This window comes from Pseudoliparis swirei, chromosome 4, assembly GCF_029220125.1.
Source record: "Pseudoliparis swirei isolate HS2019 ecotype Mariana Trench chromosome 4, NWPU_hadal_v1, whole genome shotgun sequence".
In the NCBI taxonomy this organism is placed as follows: Eukaryota; Metazoa; Chordata; class Actinopteri; order Perciformes; family Liparidae; genus Pseudoliparis; species Pseudoliparis swirei.
The window spans coordinates 15,993,127-16,017,749 of NC_079391.1; the positions used below are offsets into that span (position 1 = coordinate 15,993,127).

The 24,623-nt window shown below is 42.1% G+C and overlaps 2 protein-coding genes across 9 annotated transcripts in view; one reads left to right on the forward strand and one right to left on the reverse strand.

The window, feature by feature from the left end:
- The first annotated feature begins 468 nt into the window (after positions 1-468).
- On the forward strand, positions 469-21,237 carry LOC130192308 (transmembrane protein 255B). Of its 5 annotated transcripts, XM_056412171.1 has the most exons (12): positions 469-1,016; positions 1,728-1,874; positions 2,133-2,602; positions 3,987-4,287; positions 4,939-5,081; positions 5,239-5,301; positions 14,292-14,381; positions 16,041-16,121; positions 16,510-16,595; positions 17,242-17,401; positions 18,137-18,283; positions 19,797-21,237. In XM_056412171.1, the coding sequence occupies exons 4-12, from the start codon at positions 4,230-4,232 to the stop codon at positions 20,019-20,021; spliced, it is 1,053 nt and encodes a 350-aa protein (XP_056268146.1). In that variant the 5' UTR covers positions 469-1,016; positions 1,728-1,874; positions 2,133-2,602; positions 3,987-4,229; the 3' UTR covers positions 20,022-21,237. The 5 variants fall into 5 exon arrangements, with proteins under 5 accessions (XP_056268146.1, XP_056268144.1, XP_056268145.1 ...); XM_056412169.1 differs by having other exon boundaries at positions 1,728-2,602; XM_056412170.1 differs by having other exon boundaries at positions 1,728-2,602; positions 4,205-4,287.
- gas6 (growth arrest-specific 6) overlaps positions 6,021-24,623 on the reverse strand; it is a 33,060-nt gene continuing 14,457 nt past the window's right edge. The window contains exons 12-17 of one of the 4 annotated variants that reach the window (XM_056412167.1): positions 24,391-24,559; positions 24,079-24,218; positions 23,804-24,005; positions 23,070-23,122; positions 18,389-18,549; positions 18,095-18,187 (exon numbers count right to left, since the gene is read on the reverse strand). In XM_056412167.1, the coding sequence (XP_056268142.1) occupies positions 18,499-18,549; positions 23,070-23,122; positions 23,804-24,005; positions 24,079-24,218; positions 24,391-24,559 (615 nt within the window). In that variant the 3' untranslated portion in view covers positions 18,095-18,187; positions 18,389-18,498. Of the gene's footprint in view, positions 6,145-17,333; positions 17,423-18,094; positions 18,188-18,388; positions 18,550-21,050; positions 23,123-23,803; positions 24,006-24,078; positions 24,219-24,390; positions 24,560-24,623 lie in introns of those variants that run through there. The other 3 variants (XM_056412166.1, XM_056412168.1, XM_056412165.1) reach the window with 3 other exon arrangements.

The window sequence follows — 24,623 nt, forward strand, 5'->3', positions numbered from 1 at the left end:
CAGTAGGGAGGTTGAGAGTAGAAACGGGTGAACTTCCTTCTCCAGCAGCAACGTCCTCCCCTCCTCAGAGGGAGCTGAGGATCACCTTGAACTGCCTGGGTTACCAATGACAACAGTCAAGGTGAACGACGGCAGAGGATTTGCGCAGATTTAAACGTCACTGCACGTACGACAGAAGTCTGCATCTCATTGATTATGTTCCCGCCAAAGAGCCACGCTGGGGTGAAACATTGCAGGTTTTTAGACTTTTTAACTCTTTCTGTTAGAGGGAATAGAGTGAGCGATGAGGTTCAAATAGACAAAGAAAGAACAAAAAAAGTACAAAACCACAACTGTGCAGACGCTTTATTTTAGCCCAGGGTGCTTTATTTCTCTCTGTGCCCCCCCCCCCCCCCCTCTCCTACTATCTCTCTGCTTTGCTGCATTGCATTATTGTCATTACTAGCCCACTACATGCATATCCTCATTCTCACGTTTCCTGAGTCTTTGTGTTCTCTCTCTGTTCCCTTCTCTTCCGCTGCAGCGTGCACATGGGTTTGTGCCGGTGTTACAGAGTGGATAGATCCCTTTGCAGCGAGGTGATGAGTCAGGTAGATCTGCATGTGTGTGAAAGGGACTCTCAGGTGTAATGACTGTGCTTTGATGGCACTGCCAACACTGCATCCAATCGAGACAGGAAGTATCACTCCCGCCTGAAGCTGCCTCACATCCCAGTGTGTGAAGGCCTGCAGGAGACTTCAGATCTGGGCTTCCAGACAGTCTGTGTGGAGCAGCCCATCGGCAAACGTGGACTCAAACAAAGACTATAAAGGCCCCTGTCGCCTGTGGAAGGATATTGAGGAATACAAATGGATGAGGATCAAGCCAAGAAAGCCAGTAAGATCCTGTTCCGGTACATGGAGCCTGGCACCAAGTATTTCTGCCCCTTCCTGAGAGCAAGCGGCGTCACAAAGGTCAAAGAGACCGGGGGTGATCTTTTCAGTGAGACCATGGACAAAACGATGGACTTTCTCAAGGTAGTGCCCTACACTTTCTTCCCGGAGAGTATGCATTTGAAAAGGTTTCTGCAGTGGAAATGGTTGGAGATGCAGATAGTTAGACATGTACTTATTGACTTTCTTGCCAGGTTATAGCCAGGGGAGTGTGAGCGAAGCTCGACGTTAGCTTTAAGACTGGAAACAAGGGAGATTAGCGTGGTTCTTTTCAAAGGTGTCAAAACCAGCAGCTCAAGCGCTCACTGATTAACGTGTTATGTGTCTTGTTTGCTTAACAAGTGGTTTTATTCTGTGATTTCCTGGCCAGCTGTCTCACGTGCACGAGAGTGGTGTCCTTCTCGGCATCTTGCTTACTTAACACAAGAAATTCAGTGAATAAGGGCATTCCACCAAAATGTCCCAAACACCTAAACAGAAATACTGGTTTATTAGAAGCGTGATGAAGTCCTTATTATTGTCCTCCTGAGGTCAAAACACACACGCACACACACACACACACACATACACTGTGTAAACAAATTGAGGCACTCACATTGCACACCTTCAGTAAAGTTATACGCTGAGTCTCACAAGGACGTCTTTGCGTTATCACGCCACGACAGGTAAACGTGTCAGAGACGTTTTGCTGCCGGTCAACATTGGTATCAGTGACGCGCACAGCTCTTGACATTACCCAGGTGTGCGTTTGTTCTCACAGTAACGTGCGTATCTCTGACCTTGACCTGGCTGTAGAGCCGGCTGATGAACAGTTCAACATCCAGGGCGACGGAGGGACTGCAGGGACAGTTGAAACGACACCAAGCTCTCTGACAACAGGTTATGTGACCCACACCTGCAACACCACAGCGGTCCAGTATTTATCCCCTCACTCTGTAACTAGTATGTGACATGTCGCTTCCCAACCTGATACCTGAATGAATAATGAAACTATGCTTTATAATAGAGCTCAATGAATACATGTATATAAATTGAATTACTAAATGTTCATTTGGGGTTTTTTTTTTTTTTTTACAGTAAAGGTTTTAAAGTGGAGGAAGATACAATTAACACAATAAAACATTAAAATAAATTAATATAATGCAATAAAGAGGTTTTTTTTGAGAGAGTTTTGTTGGTGACATGTGGAATGTTTTTCAGCTGGGTGGTGTTCTGCCTGATGAATTAGGACTGTATTTCTTAAACCCCGGCCAGATCGGTTGGTGCTACGCCAAACATACTGTGTACAAGTACTACAATATATTAGGTAGTTTAATGTGTAGTAATGTTTTCTGAGTTAATAATTCTAATAATCTGTCAGCAGTAACTGCATGTGATAAGATTAAGAATGAGTACTTCTCCCTCTAAAATGCAGTGTCGTATCGCACATAAGTATTGTTTAGATAGAAATACTCAAGTAATTCATGCAGATTTATTTGTTTAAGTATTTATTATCTAGGACTTGTACAAATGTACTGAAACTGAAAGGTCGTGACCACTTTTCTGTTGTCGGAAGGTGTCATGGCTCCTGGGCTGCTGAAAGGAAAAGAGTATGACTCCTCCGTAGCTACGTCACCTTGGGGGTCACTGTGGTCACACTGTATGAGTTTATGGCTGTGAGGTACATAAAGGTATCTGCGTTCTCCCTGTCCTCCATCCACATTATAGCTGTTTTAACATGTATTCTGTGCTTTAAACACACTTTAATTGAGGGCTCTGCCTTTTTCATTACGGTCTTCAAGATGTTTTGAGTAATGCAGTCAAAATAAATGAAAGTTTTATAGCTCAACTCTGCCCACTTGTGTCCTGATGCCGACATTGCTGAGAGACATGAAGAAGTTATACTTCTTACTTAAATAAAAGTAGTACGGCCACTTTGTAGGATTACTTTGTTTCAAGTAAAATATTTTACTTCAGTTATAATACTTTTGAGATACGGATTCACGAGATTTCAGCTTATCGTGAAGAAGCCTGTGTGAATGAACTGAAAGGGGGAAGAAGAGCATTTATTTTGTCTATGCCACCAGTTTTCCACCCTTGACTTCTATATTCTTTTATAATCATTTTACAGCTTCAGACATGTAAGTAAACGTGCGCCCATTACTGCAGGATGGTATTTTGAATATAATTAAAATCAACATGTTTTGTGTGGGACTGACGCGTTACTGCAGATTACTTTTCGCAGTTAATCGGTTCATTGTTGACTGCAATTTTCTAAAAAAACAAGGTGATATCATCAGATTGCTTGTTTTATTTTGTTTAACCAGCTTTCCAAAACTCAAATATATTAATTTTATCATCACAAAAGACAAAGAAAAACACAGAATACGTACCCAAGAGGCTAAAACTGGGAAAGTTTTGCATTTCTATTTGTAACAATGACAATTAATTAGCAAAATAATTTTTCTGTAACTCAGTTAATTGGGTATTTTAAGCTTTACAGTTTACACACTATGATATTGCCGATCTGAATGATCACCACAGATTTGATAATATATACATCACCAGTTACACCAGAGCATTCACTTGTTTTGTAAATTTAATAATATAAGCCAAAGGTTGAATGGAGTGTAAAACAATAGCAAGCATCTGAATGTTACATTGCTATTTGTTTAATATTTAAAAACACACCGGATAATCTTATAAATGGCCACAAGACTTGTTTTTCAAATGCTGACCGATGGAGGGCGCTGTAAACTCACATCAACGCTGCAGCATCATGACCAGTCCGACGTGACAGCCTTAACCCACCAAGAAACTCACTTTATTATGAAGAAAATACATTTTAAAACTCTCATCATTATAAGATATAGGGGTTAGCCACATATACCGCGATTATTATAACACAAGTCCTGTATTAAAGCTGAATTAAACTTACATAAAATAGATGATTTAATAATTGATCACTGAGGTAAATGCAGGAAGATGATTGGTCTCTCTCTCTGTGTCTCTCTGTCTCTCTCTTCTTTTTTTTCTCTCTCTCTCTCTCTCTGTCTCTGTCTCTCTCTCTCTCAGGCTTCAAGAAAAGTTGAACTCGTCTGCGCTCAGAATCAGCTTTAAAGATCTGCATGAAGCCGTATTTTTTATTATTATCATAAGCTGTTACAACTATAAGAGGAATAATCTTGTTGCCTGTGGAGGATGTTGACTCTGTTTTGAATCTACAACAACAACAAAAGCGCCACTCAAAGCGTTGCTTCAGCTGCCTGCTCTGCTTTTATTCATTTCCTAAGATAATTCATCCCCACGGAGGCAAACATGCAGCAACAGCAGCCTGAAAGTCAGCCAACAGCGGCAGCAGTAGTGGATCCAGCAGGTAGGCGGCACAAGGCAGGCTACACAGCATCTTCAACACAATTATTATTATAAACATGGTTTCTTCGAGTTTGCTCTAATTTAATGACATGGGAACGTGGCAGGAAACAGAGCTAATGTAATGGCTAATTCCTTTTAGAAATACTCATACTCTACAGAGGTGGAGAGTATACTTTGCTTTAAGGTGTATTTCTACTTTTTACCTAAATGAAGTATCAGAGTACTTCTTCCTCCACAGGTTACTTTGCTGATTGACATTTAAAAAATCTATAATAATTAACACAGTTCATGCACATAAACCCTTATTGGTGGGTGATCTAAAACAAAACCTGTGGCTGTGAAAAAACGAGAAAAATAAAGTTTATAAAACATGCAGCTCCACTAGCAAGATATAAGCACTTACAGTACTTACTCTTTTGGATCTTATATTGATAATTACTTGAGTGAGAATATGAGTGCAGGGCTTTCACCTGCTTTACATTGTTGTACTGGTATATTTAAGTAAATTATCTGGACTCTTCCACCACTGCTCAAAAGAATAACCGGAGAAGTTAAACAAGAGCTTTGTGACATGATTTGAATACGTGCTTATTCGTGAGATAAAATGAGGCTGCGCTTTGGGATGAAGAGGTCCTCCTGTCTCCATCCTCAGCTCACTACCTGCGTCGGAGGAAAGCGGCTCTGTGGGTGACGGTGTCCCTGCTGGCTCTGGCTCTGGTGGTGCTGGCTGTGGGTCTGACCTCGGCCACGCGCACAGACAACGTGCCAGTCGCTGGATATCACGCCGGCATCACCGTGAGTGGCGGACACCACCTGTCTCACATTCTCTCACCTTAAATGTATTTGTTGTCCTGACACTGATAACAGTGGCACTAACCCGCCAATCAACACCATGGTTATCAGATGGTGTGTGTTTTCTCTAATGATGTTTTTCCACTGTGATCTGCTTCAGCTGAGTTTTGGAGCTTTTCTGGGTATTGTTGGCATCCACCTGGTGGAAAACCGCAGACCCATGGTGAGTCTGTTCCTCTGACTCTCATGTCAACACATTTAAATGATGTTTACAATCATTCCATCCCATGTAACACCTGCATGGTCTTCATTTAGACTCAACTATATATGATGTGTTATTGTTGCATGCATGTTTGGTATTTAATTATTTAGCAGCTTTAAGTACATTTACATAACCTCTGACGATGACAGCTGGTAGCTAAGTGCAGTATTAAGCAGCTAAATACAGATTGGCAGACACACAAATAGATCTCTAAAGAGAGTGAATATTGGACTTCCAATCTTCCAATTAATTCTAATGTTGCTCCATAACTGGATGTGCTAACAAGTACGCCTTATCGTGGTTTTAAAGCTGAAAATACGTGTTAAGAACTTGTTCTGCTGCACCTAAGTGGCCCAAAAAGGATTGTGCAGTTGTTACATGATTTGGCAAATGCTTTCAATGTGATTGTTTTAGGTTTTGTTTACATCAACAGCTCGAGTTGTGTGTCGCCTTTTATTATTTCTCTCTCAAGGTGACTTTTGTCAGCTTTTCAAGCTTCAGATGTATTATCTTAATATATATTATTGTATAATATGTATTATCTAAAAATGAGTTATTGTTCCTGGAATATGGGACATATATATATATATATAAATATATATATATATATGCCGTAAATTAGAAGATTATATTACCAACTTTGCAAATTCACTAAACTGTTTTACTGGAAATGGCTCTATTATGAGCAGGAAGCAAATCTGATTACTGGATGGCGGCCGTAATGTCCTCTTGGTCCTTGTGCCTGGGTCAGAGGACGTGACGGGTTTGTGGTCCAGGGAAGTGAACGTGATTGGCTGTAGATTTCTATGACAAGAGGGGGAATTGTATTAGTATCGGTCAGCTACTGACAGCGCTGCATTATTGCAGAAAGGGACACACAAGTATGACATCATCAAAGTGCCTGTCTGTCCAACACTCACAGGTGGACTGAAGACCTGTCTACAAAGATTATTGACTCTATTACAATTCTCACATTTCTAACTTGGTGAGCAAAGTAAAAGAACAAAATTAGAAACTCCACTTTGAGAGTTTGAGACTGCTCTAAAAGAAATACAACACAACATGAACTGATCTCTATTCATTTGTGACGACGGTCCGTAAGAAGCTGAAACTGTTCCCGAACGTTTCAGTCAGTATCACATTCACAGCACATGAAACCCAGCGAGGACAGAAGAGGACACCTGTGACACAGAAGCTTCGGCAGATTGGGAGTCCTTGTTTTCCATCTGGTGATTTGTCCCAATGATTATCTAATGTTGCTAAAAAGTTGAAGTTTGGAAGTTGATGAGAATACAGTGTTATTTCATAATTAGGTTTCTTGATGACTCGTATTTCATATATTCCTATCTTGGAATATTGCAATTGTCATTTCACATCTAAGACATAACAACCAGGTTCATTAGCATTTATTATGTACCAGACATTACTTAAAATATAGTGAAAAAGAACAAAAAAAGAGTTACAAGGAAGAAATAAAAGAGTGAGTGAACCTGGACAACCTGGATTTTAAAGGTTCTCTATATGACACGGTTCCCACATATTTTCCATTTAAAAATTCCACGCATCTCCAGATGCAAAATTCCAGACTTCACAGTAGTTTTAGAACATATTTGACATCTGCGCCCAAATAGCTAGATGTTTGGTTTTTAAATACATTGTTTTATAATCAGTGCTACAATTGATGTGACATTGTGAGGCTAAATATTGTCAAATAATTGCCAGAAGTAGCTTGGAAGGCTACTGTTGCTCATACAAATCAAATGCCACCAAATCAAAGTTCAATTCACAGGTGTTTAAAAATACAACCAATAAAGCATAGGCTAACTGTAACCTAGCTTGTCTGTTAAGAAGTGTTTGAATGCAACGAGTCACATTTGTTCTCATCATACTCACAATTATTTCAGTCTTTAGCCTCAGTGTCACGATATCATGCATGTAGCCATCAAGAAGTCTAATTCAAGACTCCTTTCACTGGATTCTTGTTTTAAAACGAGCCAGCTGGAAACATTTCTGCCAGTGTTAGCTTAATTAGCTATCGAGCTACAGATGCTAAATCCTACTACTGAGGGTTGTTGACAAACATCTACCGTGTAGAAACGAGTCTGCTTTCTATCGGAACGTGTTTGAGTCAGCGGAGACGTTAGCGTTGTGTGAGAACAGAGTCCAACAAGTGCAGCAACAACAACAGGAGCGAAGCTTTCTCAGTTCAATTAAAATATGTTCAGCTTGAAATACTATTTGATTATAAAACATCCCCAGTGTCAGTTTATTGGAACCAGAGTTCATACGTTTAGTTTTGGTCTTAGTCTGAAAATGGTCGTTGAGTCATTCTTTGGTTTTGTTTTAGTCAACATTAAAATGATGTAGCAGGGCTCTCAAGTTTTGAAGACAGGCAAGAGTGACATTTCCATCAGATTTTCTCCTCCGCTATTGCTTCCGGTTGCTGGTGAAATGCATTCTGGGATATCGGCTGGCCAGAGTTCGCACAAGTCTCCTCTGACCCATCCTCCGGAAAGTGGGAGGATCAAGTCACATCCGGGCATTTTGACCGTGCTTTGCAAGAAGCGAACTTTGAATTGGAACATGTACCCGGGCCGCGACTGATGACGTTTCAGTCAGTACAGAAAAGTAGCGCATATTGAGAAACGGCTATACTCTCTCTCTCTCTCATCAGCTGATGGGCTGCAGGTGTGACCACTCCCATGTGCCAATTGGCTGCAGTACCTGCACTGGGAAGTACACCCCATGGATCCTTCCCCCAACCTGAGCTTTGGGATCCGAAATGCGTGAGTCTCACGCTCAATGCGTGACACTTGAGAGCCCTGGTAACGCAAGACAGCGACACCCGGCTCGCCACATTAAATATTCACAACACACACTGATATACCAGTCGTCTATATAGTAGTATTATATTGCCCGCATGTTATTCATTGGACATTTTGAGGTTTTAGCACTTAGTAGTTAAAATCAGTGGCAACTTTGTCAACAAAAAGGTTTCCAAAGTATTTGTTGACATCGTCTTCTTTTTTTCACAACTTAAATGAAAAAAATAGTGACAACAAAAATGTTGGCTTTGTTCATTATGCCCTGGTGGGTAAAGACTTGCCAAAATAGTTTAAATAGTTTCTATGGAAAGTCCATTTAGATTTTTGTTACGGTTAAAGTTATGTTTATGACAGTTTACATACTTATTTGAAGTCAAACCATGAGGTTTTAATCAAACCCAAGTGGTTGTGTTGCTTAAAAATAATGTGTGTTGTTGTTGTTGTGAATTTTCGAAGACAACCTTTGCAATAAGTCTGTTATGATGTCAGGGCTCTCAAGTGTCACGCATTGAGCGTGAGACTCACGCATTTCGGTCTTAAGTCACGCACTCCCGCCACACATCGTATTTCTCACGCTGAAAAAATCTCTCGGCTATTTAATGTGCCGCAGAGCGCCAACATGAGCTGGCCGCGCTGCCCTCACCGTGGTGGAATCAAGCGCTCCCCTGGAGTTCTGCTGTGAGGTGCCACTTATTAGCCAATCAAAAAAAAGAAATGGGCTACACAATAGCGTATCAGAAAAAAAACGTATCTGTTGTATCTGGGTAAAATTTAATCCAGCAACCAATGAAAATAAAGCATCCTGGAATTGCGCGCGACTGACTGATATCCGAAAATCCATCCTTGCTCAAACGAAAGCTTAATTCAACGAAGATAAGACTCCTAAATAACACTTTCTGTGGGCTCTCACTCCATTTGAGTCCTTGCATTGTTTCACTTCTTCAATGTGTGTGCGTGTGTGTGTGAGTGAGTGTGTGTACGTGCGTGTGTGCGTACGTGTGTCTGTTTGAGAGGAAAAGACATCGACAAAGACTTTTACTACCTGCTGTATCGGTCTGCCTCTCCGGCATGGCTCCCAGGCCTGTGCTTTAAACTATAATGATGAGATCGCTGCCACACTAGTGCCGGTCTATGGTGTCTCTTATGAGGCCCATGTGGCACAGTGTTCCTCTCGCACAGGTGTCTTCTTCCCATCCTGTGTCTGAAGCTCAGCACTGTAACACGAGAGCCGGCTGGCAGAGCGAGGTTGCTCATTAAAGAACTACTGTAACCAACGTGCCGACAATGCCGGACATCTGAGAGCTCTTCCCTTACTTCCTGGATCTCACAGGCCTCGACTCCTCTGAACTCACAGAGCAGCAGATGGAGGCCATGATGGAGCGATCTCAGCCAGGAGAAAGTGCGGGGAGATCCTTAGCTCGGTCTATCTGTGTGTGTGTGTCTGTGTGTATTTTTATGTCCACAACTAATCTTTTTCATAATTTTCTGTGGGCGCGTGCCTAAGCCGCAATTTAACACTGAGCCGAGAAGAGTTGACGGGGGGTAGACGAAAATTACAGGGTGACGGGTGGTCAGATTTCCCCCTGTTATAATAGGAGGGGAAACACTGGAGTTGATAAGCGTGTCTTCTTGTCTGATCAATACGCAACTGTGAGGTGCGCGAATTGTCTGAGCGGCCAGCTGCTGATCACTCACTCAACAGCCCGACGTGCATGAACAGATGGTGCGCGCGCAGCGCGCAAAAATTTTTTTTGGGAGCACCGAAGACCCATTTTGACCCAGGAAAAACCCTGCTGTGTGCGCGGATGTGTCGGCGCGCATCACGGCAGACAGAGCAATGCGACCCGAGATGTGTTAACGGGGGTGCTGAGCGATTAAACATCTCTCTTGTTCTGCCTGTTTTGTGATATACATGCCGATAAGGCGCCTAATATTTCTAGACTGAAATAATATCGGCATTATAATTATTATAACTATGAGGATTGTTTAAGTTGCCTATTTTGTGGTGCCCCCTCAGGACTTGGTGCCCTACGCACAGCGCGTAGTGCGCTATGGCAGCGCTGATCACAACTCTGATCAAAACATAAACTAATACTACAAGAGGGCGCCCCATTTGACATTGTTTTGTTTGGCGGTCAGAAAAATAGGTCAGATAAAAGAATAACACGGAATTTAAATCATAAATATTTGTATATTAATTTCAAACTTTTCAAAATTGAAAATTAAAAACATGTTATTTATTGATTGTAAATGACCTCTCGCGGCCCACAGTTTGGGAATCGCTGATCTAGAATATTGAATTGACCTGTCAGACATATTTGTTACAAATATGATTACAAATACAAATATATTGTTACAAATATGTATTGTTACAAATATATTGTTACAAATATGTATTGTTACAAATAAATACAAAGCAAGTAAATGTGTGAATATTACCAGATAAATTCAGCCCAGGGATTCACATCTACTGTGGTGCTATAAAAGTGGAAGGCATCGACTACAAATAAGTATAATTATCAAATATCGACAAAATGTCTGTGACATCACTCCTGATAAAGGTTTAGTTTGTGGTTTTGCTTGGCTTAGAAGATGTGACACAAACAGAGGAAATTTAGAGTGCGTTTTTCAGATTGAGACAATGTTATGGTCATAAACACAGACTTTTTATTATTTATTATTATTGTCTGTGTGAGAGAGCGTAAATATCAACAGCGTACACATAACAAGCTTTAAAAACAAGAGGCCCTTTCCATGAACACATTGGTCCATGACGTCTCTTGGAGAAATCTTTTTTAAATCTTTATGACTTGAATTTCAATATTATTATTTTTTTCGTCTTATCTTGTGCTCCAAAATGTTTTAAAACGATGGTGGAGCATGACTTCCTGTCTGTGAACTCCTATCTGCACTCACCCTGCTGCCCCTAAAACAGGCTCCACTGCCCTGATCCTCTGTCGGGTTTCTTTATGACTAACTGCTTCGTGTAGCTCATGTTCTTTGTTCTTACCGCCCGTAGCTCACGGACTGTCGTCCTTTTGGTCACCTTGCAGCTCGGAGAGCCGAGCGGGAGCCTTTTTCAAAGGGCCGTATTTTATCCAACGAGTTTCTTATTACCAGCGTGTCCAGCTGTGGTCGTGATTGGTCACTGGGCCACTGAGCAGGGGGGAAAAGACCTTGCAGCGGTCAGCGACTTTAGTTAAATAACATGATGGGTATCTTTACTGAAGCCAAAAAATTCCGCCTTGTGTCTTTATCCCTTTGCCACTGATCTCTTCTCCTCCAAAGCTTTCATCCCGTGTCCTCTTTGTTCTTCAGTGGCTATAGTGGATATTTTAATAACAATGTATCAAATCATTTTTTATGAACACACACAGAATTATCACATGAATCTGAAGCTCTTATAGCAATTTTATGGAGCTTCATAACAAGTTCTCAGCCCATTGTTTAGCTTTCCAGCCAACAACTTTTTGTTTTGGTTCCCTCTCACTTCTCTCCTCCCTTCATTTTAAGAATCAGGAAGCAGCTGTTTTCAGTGAAGAAAAGCTCCAAGAGCTCACTAAACTACCTGCTCATCACCACCCGGCAGACACACTTAACAACAGCTGGTGCACATCGTGGAGCATTTAGAAACTAAAGGACTCGATATGTCCCCTGTAGGAGCAGATATACCAAACACTGAGCTAAAAGAAGAGTACGTCTTGGTCTCACGTTCATTAGGTCTCCAAATGAATGATAATGTTGCTCCACGCCTGCTGGATGTGTAAATAAGCAACCGTTTGATAACAAGTTTTGCCAAATCAACTTAAAAAGTGATGACATATCACCAATTGATTCTGCTCCCTTTAATTAGCCATACAAAGTATTGCATACATAAGAAATGTTACCAGTAACCCAATATAAAAAGTCTTCAATAGTCTACCAGTACAAGTAAAAGTGGCTAATTTAGAAATCCTACTGATGTAGAAGTACAGAAGTAATATCAGCTAAATGTACTTTAACAAAGAAGCATAACAGGAGTAACATTTTAAAACTTGTAAACATAGCTATCACTATAAATGCAGTGCAATAAAAAGTCAAATATTTCTCCCTGAAATGTAATCGAGTAAAAGTATAAAGTAGCATAACATGGAAATACTTGAGAAAGGACAGCGCTTAAGTAATTATACTTTGTTTCTTTCCACCACTGGTCCGTTTAATACTTCCTCACTGACTCGACTCCTGAGAGCAGAAAACCATCTCCCGTGTGTCTGTGAGTCTTTCATTTTTTACAGCATTTAATTTTTCTCTCTGCTTCAGTTGTATCGGGGGAGATTCTGGGGTTTGGCAACGGAGTGTGTGTCGAGGTGTTTTATGTGCTGGCAGCTGGCGCTAAGGTAATGTGAAGTAATGCCGTTGTCAGGCTCTATTGTCTCTGCTACTGGCCTCATCTCCCACTTGCAGCCCATAAAAGTGGAGTCATTTAAACCGCTAATGAAGTGGAGAGTCTGGGCCGGAGGCAGATAAAACCGGCCGGGAAAAAAGCGTATTTTCTCAGCCCGGCTATTATTTCACTTTATTCAGGAATATTTATTTTAAACATCCCTTGTTCTAATATCCGTTTACTAAAGGTTTCTGAGCCTTAAGTGCAGCCTGTGGTTGATGTTATTTGGAAATCTCCCATTTCCAGAAACGCTCCACGTCAACCTGAACCTCATGCAGTGAACACACCTGAGCAGGTGTGCAGTGCCTCCAACGATTCATCCTGCTCGCATCACATGGGTCAGCCTCGGCTCTCAGAAAGTGAATACTTATTAGAAATATATTTTTTTCAGATTAAAGACAAATCCTTTGTTTGTTTTTACAGCATAACATGTAAACACATGTTGACCTCTTTCACAGGTTTTTACTAATAACCAGAGCAATGCAGCTAAATATAATTCAGCCATCATTAACTATATTATTCATGTGTGAATTCAAGTGAAAAAGGCTGTTGACTCAAAATATGAATTATCATCCATTCTTTGGAGGAACTGTCTTACTTTTGAAGGGTTAGTGGTTTCAATTGACAAAAAAGAAGAAAAAATACAAGAAAAATAAACATAAAATCAATCGGAAAAAACTCTTGATGTTCGACTTTGGGAACTAGAAAAGTAAACAATAATAATTACTTGCTTGTGCTACTTCAACTTCATCAGCATAATTTAACCAGGAAAGGGCTTCATGGATTAAATACATTATATTATTTATTTGTTTTTAACTGAAGATTTTAAATGGCATCCGAAATGAAGAAAAGTAGAAAAAAGCATCAAGTCAATTATATCAATGCAGCATCATTAGCTAAATTGATTACATCAAGATTATTTAATGACAATATAAACGACTCTACCATCTTACTTTTTATTGCTTTTGGGGACAAACTGCTTTTAACCGTACCTCCCATTAGATCCATTTTTTAAAAAGTGTGTTTTTAATCTGCTTCAATGCAGCAGTTCGGTCCTGGAGGAGCGACTGAACAGTAAACGATGCTCGGAGATAAAGTTCATGATCAGACATCTGTGATCAGCCAGCTGGGTCTGCTGGTGGGAGGGAGGGTGTGTGTGTGTGTGTATGTGTGTGTGTGTGTGGGGGGGGGGGGGGGGGTAATGACAGAAAAGTACTTTGTATTACAGTAAAAGCTAAATGGTGTGTGTCCCAGATTTAAGGTTATTAATCAGTTTTCAGATTATTGGGCTCAGTTTGCAGAATTGTGTGAGATAAGCAATACTGCATGTGTGTTTGTGTGTGCGTGTATCAGATTGGGAGAATTAGATTGACCTTGCTAGTACAAAAGGCCGTCCCTATGTCCTGCCCATAAATTTACCCACAAAGCACCTCTGCGTTGGCAGAGCCGTACATTTCCTTTATCGACCTGCAGGACAGACGCTGCTGAGAACCAATTAGGCCACACACACACACACACACACACACACACACGCACACACACACACACACACACACACACACACACACACACACACACACACACACACAGCTTATGATAAGAATGTAAAAGTTGACTTTATATTTACAGATTCTGGCATATTGATTAATAAACAAGTTATTAAATAGTCAGGAAAATGACGTCATCCTCTTGATCTCTTTAAGCTGGTGGCAGCGATCATATTCATCAGCATCGGAGTCATTGCGTCTTTCTTCTGTGCCATTGTGGACGGGATCATCGCGTCAGAGTTCATCGTAAGTATAAAATCTATTTACAAGCTTGCACTGAAAAGAGAGAAATATGAACTAATCACCTGTTTTTCGCTAGAACAAACCCTTAAACACACGTTCATACACCAATGTAATTACACATGCTAAGGTCTCCAGAAACTCGGCCTCCAGGCGCATATTAAGACCGGCACAGACACATCACTGAGATGAGGAACCAGACAGACCAGAGCACCTGAGCTCAGGACCCCGCAGAGCCGGGCTGATTCAGTCAAAAAGTTGTGAGAAACAAATACACACTACATATAAACACAAATTATGCACCAAACGAAGATGCATGCACTTTTCCCCCCCAAAAATATTTTTAAAATAATTAGCTTATTAAATGTAATTCCACAAAGGTTTTTGTCTCCTTGTTATTTGGTTGTTTTCACAGGAAGAAGCCTCATCAAACACAGCTGGTCAGTTTAAGATCATTTGTCCCCTTTACGGCATCAGTCAGAGGACAATTACAAACTCTCTAGATTTTAAACAACTCCAGGACTAAATGACTATATGTGAAATTTAATTCGTACAAAAAAACCTGAATTACTTGAAAAGGAAATGAACAGAAACTGCATCGAGGTCAAACAAGGTCACGGTTGATCCCTGACTGGATAGCTGAGACGTTCTGGAGACGCAGACACCACCACCTCAGTTTGTCACATCAGCCTCATGAGTTTTAATGAGTATCTTAATGAGTATGAGCCAGAGAGTTTACAAAGATGGCACTGAGTCACTGATATTGATCAACAGTGCTATCAAACCCTCTGCAGATACATTTATTTTGCGCTCACGGGACAGTAAAATTCATATTTATTGCACCTTCAAGCTTTGGACAATGATAATTATTACATTACCTTTCACATTATATCGAGCCCGGGGAGGTTTATTGCTGTCGGGTTCGTAGTGCAGTGCGGCGGACGGGTTTGAGTTGCCGCACGTTGTAAAGCTTCACTGCTGACACAGAAACAGGACGGGCAGAATAACACAAACCAGAGCTCATGCAAAAGGTGCATCGATATTAAAACCCATAAATTATAGAGATTTACAGGAGAAAAAAAGGGGAAATATTTAGATTACAGTTGCGGTGTATTCTATATCAGGTGGTGTGTTTGTGTATTCAACAAATCAGTCTCTTGTTTCTCTTTCTTTCTTTTGTATACATTTTTATATTAGGAAATATTGACAGGCACATAACACAGCAAACATCCACTCAACTGACACTTCCATTGTCTTTCATCTTTTTCTTGACATATACAAACAGACACAAACAAAACCACCCACCAGTACACCCACTTAGAGTACAGGAAAATACATACATAAAAATAAATAAAAAGAGGTCACCTCATTTCACCGAGCCAGACGTCCACACATATACACGCACCTAAACACACACACATCCGGCACATCTGCACGTAGACACATCTGCATCACTCGACACAGCAAACAGTCATCCCATCACACAAACATATCCACACATTAAATGACAACCGGTTTGGCCAGCAGGCAGAAACAAGATCGCCCAAATGATTGCCCATCCAACGTCAGATTAATACATGAATAATAAACAACAACAAAAACAACAACAATTATGTCTATTGTGCGCCTCATGATTGTCTCTCTTTCTAATCTTTGCGTCACCAGGACATAAGGCCCTTGCAGGAGGACATGTGTGACTTCTACACCAGTGGAGCCGGCTACGCCTACGACAGCTACTACACCGAGGTGATGCAGGGAAACTAACGACCACCGCTCTACATGCGTCTCCGTTATTGTTGTAAATGTTGCTTGAAACGCCTTTTAGGTTAATTGTGGGATTATATTCGGTGCTCTTGCAGCATTTTCCTGCTTAAATTCTAAAAGAAATCCACAAAGTGTGTCATGACATCTAGTGGTCCAATGACGTTACTGCATTTAAAGCAACAACTCGTTTACTGTGCATCGAATTATAAGCAAATAGAAGATATAAAAGATATGCTGAGATAGAGACATCTTCATCCAAACTGTTTGTCCAGCTGTTGTATTTGTTTTCTTGAGGTCAATAAAACGTTGAACACAAACGATTAAAAGCTCCGAGAGCGTCTTTAACACATCGGACCTCCCCGCGCTGCAGGTGACGTGCCGTTCATTTGACAAAACGTGCAAGCTGAAGCTGAGGAGCAACACCTGCTACTGCTGCTACCTGTACAACTGCGCCAGGTGAGCCCCCACCAGCTGTCGGCCTCCGTTGAGCTGTCTGTGCACACACACACAGCATACAGCTGGCTGCCTGTATTCATTATATATATCAATAATAATAATAATAATGTTATAATAGAGAATACAGTGAAGTAGAGAGCAGTGGAAGTTCAGCGTCCTAGATTCCAATGCTGGCTGCATCCACAGGCTCCACTGTTGGAAACATCAGTTAGGATGTGGGTAACTTCTTGCATCAAAGAAGTTACTATTCCACAGCCAACTTTCAAACTCAAGATGTTGACTTTTCCATGAGCGCACACCAAAGAGGAAGAGCTTTCCCCCCCTCTTGCAACTACGTTACTAGTTATTAGCCAAAATAAAGTCATAAAGTAATAGACAGTGTGAGGGATTATTTGCTTTCTTCCCTCCTTGGAAGGTTTGAAAAATAATTAAAATACTGTTATTTGCTGTGGAAGATGGTTGCCATACATTTCCCCTTTTTAATGGCAAGACATTTAGTTTGAGCATCCCCCGGCTCACAGAGCAGATCGGTGCTTTTCCCCGCGATGCTGTGCAGAAAACCTCTTGGACACACGCGTTGTGACCTACGGCCAGAAGCCAGATGCAAAGCGATTCGGACCAACTCGCCTGCTCTCTCCACTTCCAGCACAGAGTTCCACACACAATACTACGCGTTCACCGGGGTCAGCAGCTGCTGGGACGTCATCCACCTGCACCGCCTGCTGTGGGCCTCGGTGGTGCTTAACGTGCTCGGCTTGTTCCTGGGCATCATCACCGCCGCCATGCTCGGAGCGTACAAGGACATGGTGAGCAGACGTGCATCTTTACTGTGAAGGCCAGAAAAGGGCAAAGAAAAGAAAAAAGAAAGAAGATTTAATCGCAGCCCGAGTCCTGAGAGGAACATATAAGCTTGTCATATTAAATGGCTCGCAAATGGACTGTGACGAGAGATTTTCAATCCACTTGTGTGTTCCATCTCCTTCCCTCTCCTTATTGCCTGCAGGCCGCATAGTCCCACTGCACATGGGAGAACGCTGTAGCATTGCTCTGTCGTGTGGACATCATGGGCTCCTCAGCTCCAGGGTGTGCGCGTCATTATTTGAATGACAAGTCGCTCCCTCCAGCTTGTTTTAAAGCTATGAAAGGTTTTATTTATCACTGAAAGTAGGAGTGTGCTCTGTCTGAATCTGATCGACATGTTCCTGCATTAGCAACAGAATACTGCCCTGTGATGAATACTGTTTCACCTTCTTTTTGATCCGTTACGTTATAGCTTTGTCTGAAATACAAGAGTGATTTATGTTTGTTTCACTGCCTCACTTACATGATCAGACACTTACTGCTCACACATGAGTTACTTAATGACTTATATTCCCATGAGTCAATGTTTCAGAGGCATAATACATTTCTCTGATCTCGTTCATTATACGTGCTGATCATACTCCATCCCTCTGATGTGAGGCAGCGTGTGTTTCATGTGTAGCTGCACGCTCACTCACGTTTGCCTTCAAGCTTCATCGTTTCCCCCCCGTTTCCTGCAGCTGAAGCCGACTCCTCCGGTGGCTGCCAGCCCGGCTCCGCCCCCCCACATCCTGTACAACCCGACGCAGCACATGGTCACTTACGCTGGCTTCTGCCCTTCAGGTCAAACTCTGCCCACCTACCCCAACTACCCAATGAGCATGCAGGTACAACACACACACAAAGAACCCCTGATAGACGACACATGCGTCACACTGTCGGAGAGCAGTGTGAATAATAAAATGAGTTCATGTTATTTGTAATATTCTTACTGTGAGAAAAGGCCAATCTTCCTTTCCAGTCCATTAGTTTAGCAACCAGATGAGCAGCACTGGATCCCATTACTAGCACAGCTGTTTGACTCCAACATCAAAGCTCCTGATCAGAACCAGAACCGAGCGTCTGCACTGCTGCCACGACACCTGCCGATCTCCTGGGGGATGAACCCGGTTACGTCATCACACAGAAATTATATTTATACGCTGTGGTCGGTCCATCGCTTTGGTTCAGACCGGAACATCTCAACAACTATTTGATGGATGACTATGACATCATCATTCATGGTGCCCAGATGATGAACCCAACACAGTTCAGGCGATCCTGACTGTTCCTCTCGCGCCACCAGGAGGTTGACGCGTGTGGTTTTCAGTGCAAGATCTCAAAAGCCGACTTGTTACTGGTTTCTGGATCCTGTAACTTTTCATCTTGCGCCATCATCAAGTCAGTTTAATTTGTCCAATAGTTTGTTTTATGATCAAATACATGCACAACTATACATTTTTAAAAAATATGTTTAATATTTCTATTATTACGGTTACTATTATTATTATTATTATAGTGTGTTTGTTTTGTACCTCTGTTGACTCGGAGAACCCTGCAAAAATAATTCCGATGTGTCTGGACTGCCGGTCTAGGCACAGATGGCAAATAAAAAACCTTGAACCTTGAACCTTGATTCCCACCAGCCTGAGCTGTCCTTTAGTGTTTACTGCTAATCAACTAATATTAGCGTTCTAACACACTTAACCAAGCCAATACACGTACTTACTAAATATCATCAGTTAGCGATGGCATTTTGTTCTTCTTATACGTTATGACTCGTTGTCTGGTATTGTTTCATGGAAGGATTTTTTGTGATGACGGTCATCCAAGAACCTGTTGATTGATGCTATAAAGCAGGGGTACTCAACTTCGGAGGCCAAGAGGGCCACATTTAAACCACAACAGGTGCAAAGGGCCACAAATTATTATTAACATATATTTGTACCATTTTATTCACTGTATTTATTACTACCTAATTTTCACACGATTTTGGTTGGCTAATTATAATTCAGGGTTTTTCCTGGGTCAAAATGGGTCTTCGGTGGTCCCAAAAAATGTTTTGCCGCGCTGTGCGCGCACCGTCTGTTCGAGCAGGTCGGGCTGTTGAGTGAGTGATCAGCAGCTGGCCGCTCGGTCCATTCGCGCACCTCAGTTGCGTATTGATCAAACAAGAAGACACGCTTATCAACTCCAGTGTTTCCCCTACCATTAGAACAGGGTGAACAGGGTGACTATTGCTATCATTTGCTTACAAACCTGTGTTTGCAACCAAAACTACATGAAGGGAATAAAAACCATGCCTCACATAAAAATGTCAGAAATTAATGTCGGTATCTTTGGCTCTTCCCCCCTCAACAGCATAACAGCAACTACCAGCCCCCTGCGACTCCGCAGATGATTCCCGAGGGCGGCACTGCCTCCAACCCCTGCCTGTCTGAGGAGACCCAGAGCCAGCAGCCCTCTCAGCCTCAGCCTCAGGGAGCCACCCAGGAGCCGGGGGTCTACATGCTGACACCCAACGCTCCGGTCCTCTACGGATCCGCCGACAGCGCCTTTGAGAAACCGCCACCGTACGCCTGCTGAGCCGCGAGACGGAGAAATAAGATCTTGATCTGGTCGGACTGAACATAGCACAAGACATTTCATGGGTGACCTTGTAGGTGGAACACAACCAGAGAGCGACACTGTACTGATAGATATGCTACAGACACACAGACGGGTAGCTGAGTCGTGTCATCATATCGACACCATTACGTTCTTTCATGTGAATTCATTCAAGCAAACGGTTGGGAAATCGGCTTTTTTTGTTGCTCTCTTGGGTTTCTTGCGTCTCGCGAGTTGCACGAGGAGATCGATACCTCTCAGCAGCACGCTAACTTGGCACATTGACTGGTGACAGGGGGAGGGGCCACCCACCAGAGCCTTTAAATCTCACTAATTAACACTATAAATCTCCATAGTTTTATCTGCACAGAAAAGTCTTTGTGCACTATTTCCTAGAATAAAAATAGAAGATGCCCTCGCTCTCTGCAAAAAAGCAAATAAGTGTATTCCCAAAAACGTTTTTACCTAAACCTAAAGCTGGCCTTAAGAAGCTTATATTACATGTGAATAGGTGTATCGTAGTTTATTCACGAGATAGTTGTTTCTATTCTTAATCTGTGTTAACTAAAGGTCTCCATTGTCTCACTATATGCTAACTACTGCATGAGCAATTAAAAGGGCTTTCTAGAAATGTGAAACGGAAAGTGAACTACGATGATGTTGCTGTTACTTCATTATGTAAGTGTGAATCATTAAATGTGCACTTTAAAGTCAATCCACTATTTATATATATATATTATTGATGATGCATGTTAACTGCTGTGGGACGGGATGCCGTAGCTGCTATAAAATACTTGAACTAAAGAAGCAGGTGTTTTCATAGTATTGGTTCAGCTTTAAGAAACTATACATGTAAATCACACATTTCGTCATCTTCTTACAAATAAAAAAGTTAAATTCAAGAAGATTCAAATTAGTCTGTTCAACTCAATTCAGCCAGAAGCTGGATTAGAAAACACTAGTTTGGAACATAAACATGCCGGACACAGTAACCACACAGAATACAAATGCGTTTTTTGAAAATACAATTTTACTCTATAATGTTCATACAACTGCTTTTATTTTTAAATAGGATTTGCATTGTTAAAGGAAGTTAAAACTCAAAAGGCAGGCTCTTGTACACATACTGGCAGTTAAAAGTGAAAACTAAAAAGACAATTTCAATAAACAACACATGATACAAAAAAAAAAAAAACTTGTCAAACTCAATATTCTGGCATTCATTCGTCATAAAATGTTACATTAGAGGGAAGTAAAATAACACTGGAGCCCTTTTGGCATTCTCAGTCACAACACTCCTGTAGTTCTTTGTTTTATTGTGTTTTTATTTGCTCAGCACCTAGAAAATAAAATGTAGAAATCTGAGTCCCAGATGTATGATATTTTAAACCCTGTCACCCAACTCCTACTTCAAGAAAATATTTGTTTGTTTGTCGCTTTAAATGTTTGCAGGAAGCAGATGAAGTTCAGAGACTCAGATTACCGTTTTGTTACATCTTAAATGTGCAGGAAACCTCCGTGAGCAGAAGGTCGTGTTTTTGTATTCCGTCTTCTACAAAGCATTGTACAGTCACATTATTTACAAATTCAGTATATTACAGCACACTCTTTTTCTCTCAGTAGCTTGTGTGGTGCAATGCAGTGCTCTCTCTCTCTCTCTCTCTCTTTGGTGACGGCCGCTTCCTGTCTCCCTGTGCTTCTGAGACTAATTATCATCCTCAGATGGGTATATGGCAGGTATTCATGTGTTTGGGTGATTCTGAAGGAAAGAAGGGGCCTTTGTGAAGAGGTTACTGATTGAAGATTATTGGGTGTCAGTCCGGTCTTTAAAAGAATAAAACTCAAATGCACAGGTGGTAATGCGTAGTGTATGAACTGCAATGACTACAACATGTGACAAGGAGAAGCTTTAGCTCTGTTTGTGTGTTAGTCCTGCACCTTTGTGAAGGGACTCGCATGTTCGGAGGGGAGCTGTTGTGATGTTTGGGTTGGTTATTCTTTGTAGGCACATGGTTGATTTTTTTCGTTACGGTTGCAGGCAGACATGGAGTGCTGCTTTAGTCGAGCGGAAATCAAGAAGATTCACACGCAGTCCATTGCTACCTGAAACAATGTGCAAGGTTCTCTACGTCACACAAAGGAGTGGCTAATACCACGCCACCCCTGCTGTGGTATGACGGAGGGGATTCAGCTTGTTAGGAGCAAATATGATTGATTTTGTCCCCCAACAACCCGTAAAGTCATTATGCGGCAAACACTCATGGAGATCTGAGCACCTAGTCACACAGTTTCTCTGAGTAGGGTAGCCGATGAATATTTCTGGTCTCCATTTTTTCCCCATTTCATCAGATTCTACATGACCACTTGGTTATTTCAAGCGTTGCAACGTGGGTCTTAGGTGGACTGGATGTAAGCAACATGACCACAGCTCGATCAGCCGCGTTGCTGCAGCGAAGAGTCACAGCCTACAAAGTCCCAGTCAGATCTGCACAGGATGCGAGGCATAGTAGGCGGAGCCAAGACCAACCATTGGACACAGATAAGGCCCTGTGTGTTCCTCTGGGCTTAAGAGGCTGTGAGTCATGGGCAGTTTTTGAGGCAATGTTCCCTTATCTTATCTTCTGCCTAGTACAGGGGACATTGCTCATTGGCTGACGAGCTGCCTTCCCCGAGTCATTAAACTGAGAAGACTGACAATCCCTGCAAATGCCTGGAGACAGCAGTGTCATCACAGTAATAGGACAGGGTGATCCTGGGCTAAGGCTCCAGCTGCAACCACAACGCCTGGTCCAGCTTTTGTTTTTAAACATTCCAATCCAAAACGTCTCCCTACCGGTCAAAGCTTTTTATCAATATATTGGAAAACAAAATCCCCATTGCCTCAATGAACTGCCAATGTCCAAAAGCTTTGGCAGACTAATACACTGGTCACTGGTGAGAGTCCAGCAGGGGGCAGGAGTGTGAGCGGATGTCGTTGTGTTTGTGGATGGCCTGGTCCAAGTCCAGAGACTGTCCGTTAACACTGACCTCCATACAGCCGCTGTAGGGCGCCGACACCAGAGTGGACACCAGAGAAACATCTGAGGGAGCAAACGAAAACATGTGATCCAGCAGATAACGAGATACGGCCGTGTGGGAGCCCAGACGGGTGCCAACAGTCTGTGTGTTGAATCAGTCACTCAGCAAACACTTTTTTTATTTATCAAGTAAACATGACATTTTTCATCGAGGAGAAAAGACCAAAAGCCATTTTATGTTTTCTTTCCAGTTTGGAGATTCCTGGAGTTATTTTAATCAGCTGCAGAAGTGACAACTATGGATCATTATTATGGTTCGCTAACTGCAGTAAGACTCGGTAAGACTGTTTTGACGGAGATTGGCAAAAAAACCTAATCTTTATATAATTCAATTGATCAGCTCAAAATAACAGAATGTGCCACACAAATAAAATGTTCAATCTTGAAATGTGCCAAATACTTATTTTTATCTCTGGACATTCTGGAGAGCTACCATTTACCTTTACTGAAGCAAAATACACAAACAGCCATCAAAATGTTAAATTACAAGCTTCTCACAATAAACACATTCTGAATCCCTCATTTCCACCTCTACAGTATTGAATACTGTCCGGCAGCTTTAGATGCCTCTACCGTTTTAATACTTTTACAACTCTACATTTCCACTCACACGTTTACTTACTGTACAACAACAACAACAACATACTGCATGAATCACAACCTACTAAATGTGTGTGTCCTCACCAGGGAGGCCTCCGATGAAGATGCTGGACTGTGAAAGGGCGTCAAAAGGAATTTCGGTGTTTTCACTCCGTCCAGGATGGCCGTCGACCAGCAGCAGGGTTTGGTTGCCCGAGATCGTCACATGGATTTCATGACTGTCGCCGTCACACAGGGGGGCGGGAGAGCTGGCAATGATGACATCACCGACGGATACCAGAACAAACTGAAGGCAGACAAAAGGTTAGTGCCGAGATCAAACACCGCCACTCATCTTACTCACAGCTTGACGGACTCACATCTCGCCATTCATCAGTGCCGGGATGATAGTCGGCCAGAGCGATGGAGAGAGGGACTCTGTCCTGGTGAACAAGTGCAAACAGCACTCCGATGGCAGAAGTTGGACGCAGGGTCAACTGGACGCTCAGGTTGTGTGACTCTGAAGCGACGATGACAGGAGGAGAGAGAAAAGCAGGTCATGAACTCCATCAACAAACAAACTGTTGACGGGAGCAAACATTCACACAAACAAACAGGAGAAGCCAGTAGGCAAAGATATGCAATCCCGAGCCCCGCTATGCGGAACACTCCCACACATGCACACACTGCACCAGAGCTGATGTTGAAGAGAGCGAAGCCTGTGCCGGGGTAATAGGTTCCAGGATTCTCCGTGCTGAAACACTGCATGTTGTCGTTGGCCCGGATGGTTTCTTCGATGGACGTATCGTCACCCGTCAACCACCTCCACTCCTTCATGCAGCCATCCAGACGGGGATTCACCTACGTGATGATCACACCAGTTGGAAACTATGTGAAGAACATCTCTCTTTGGTACATGTTCATG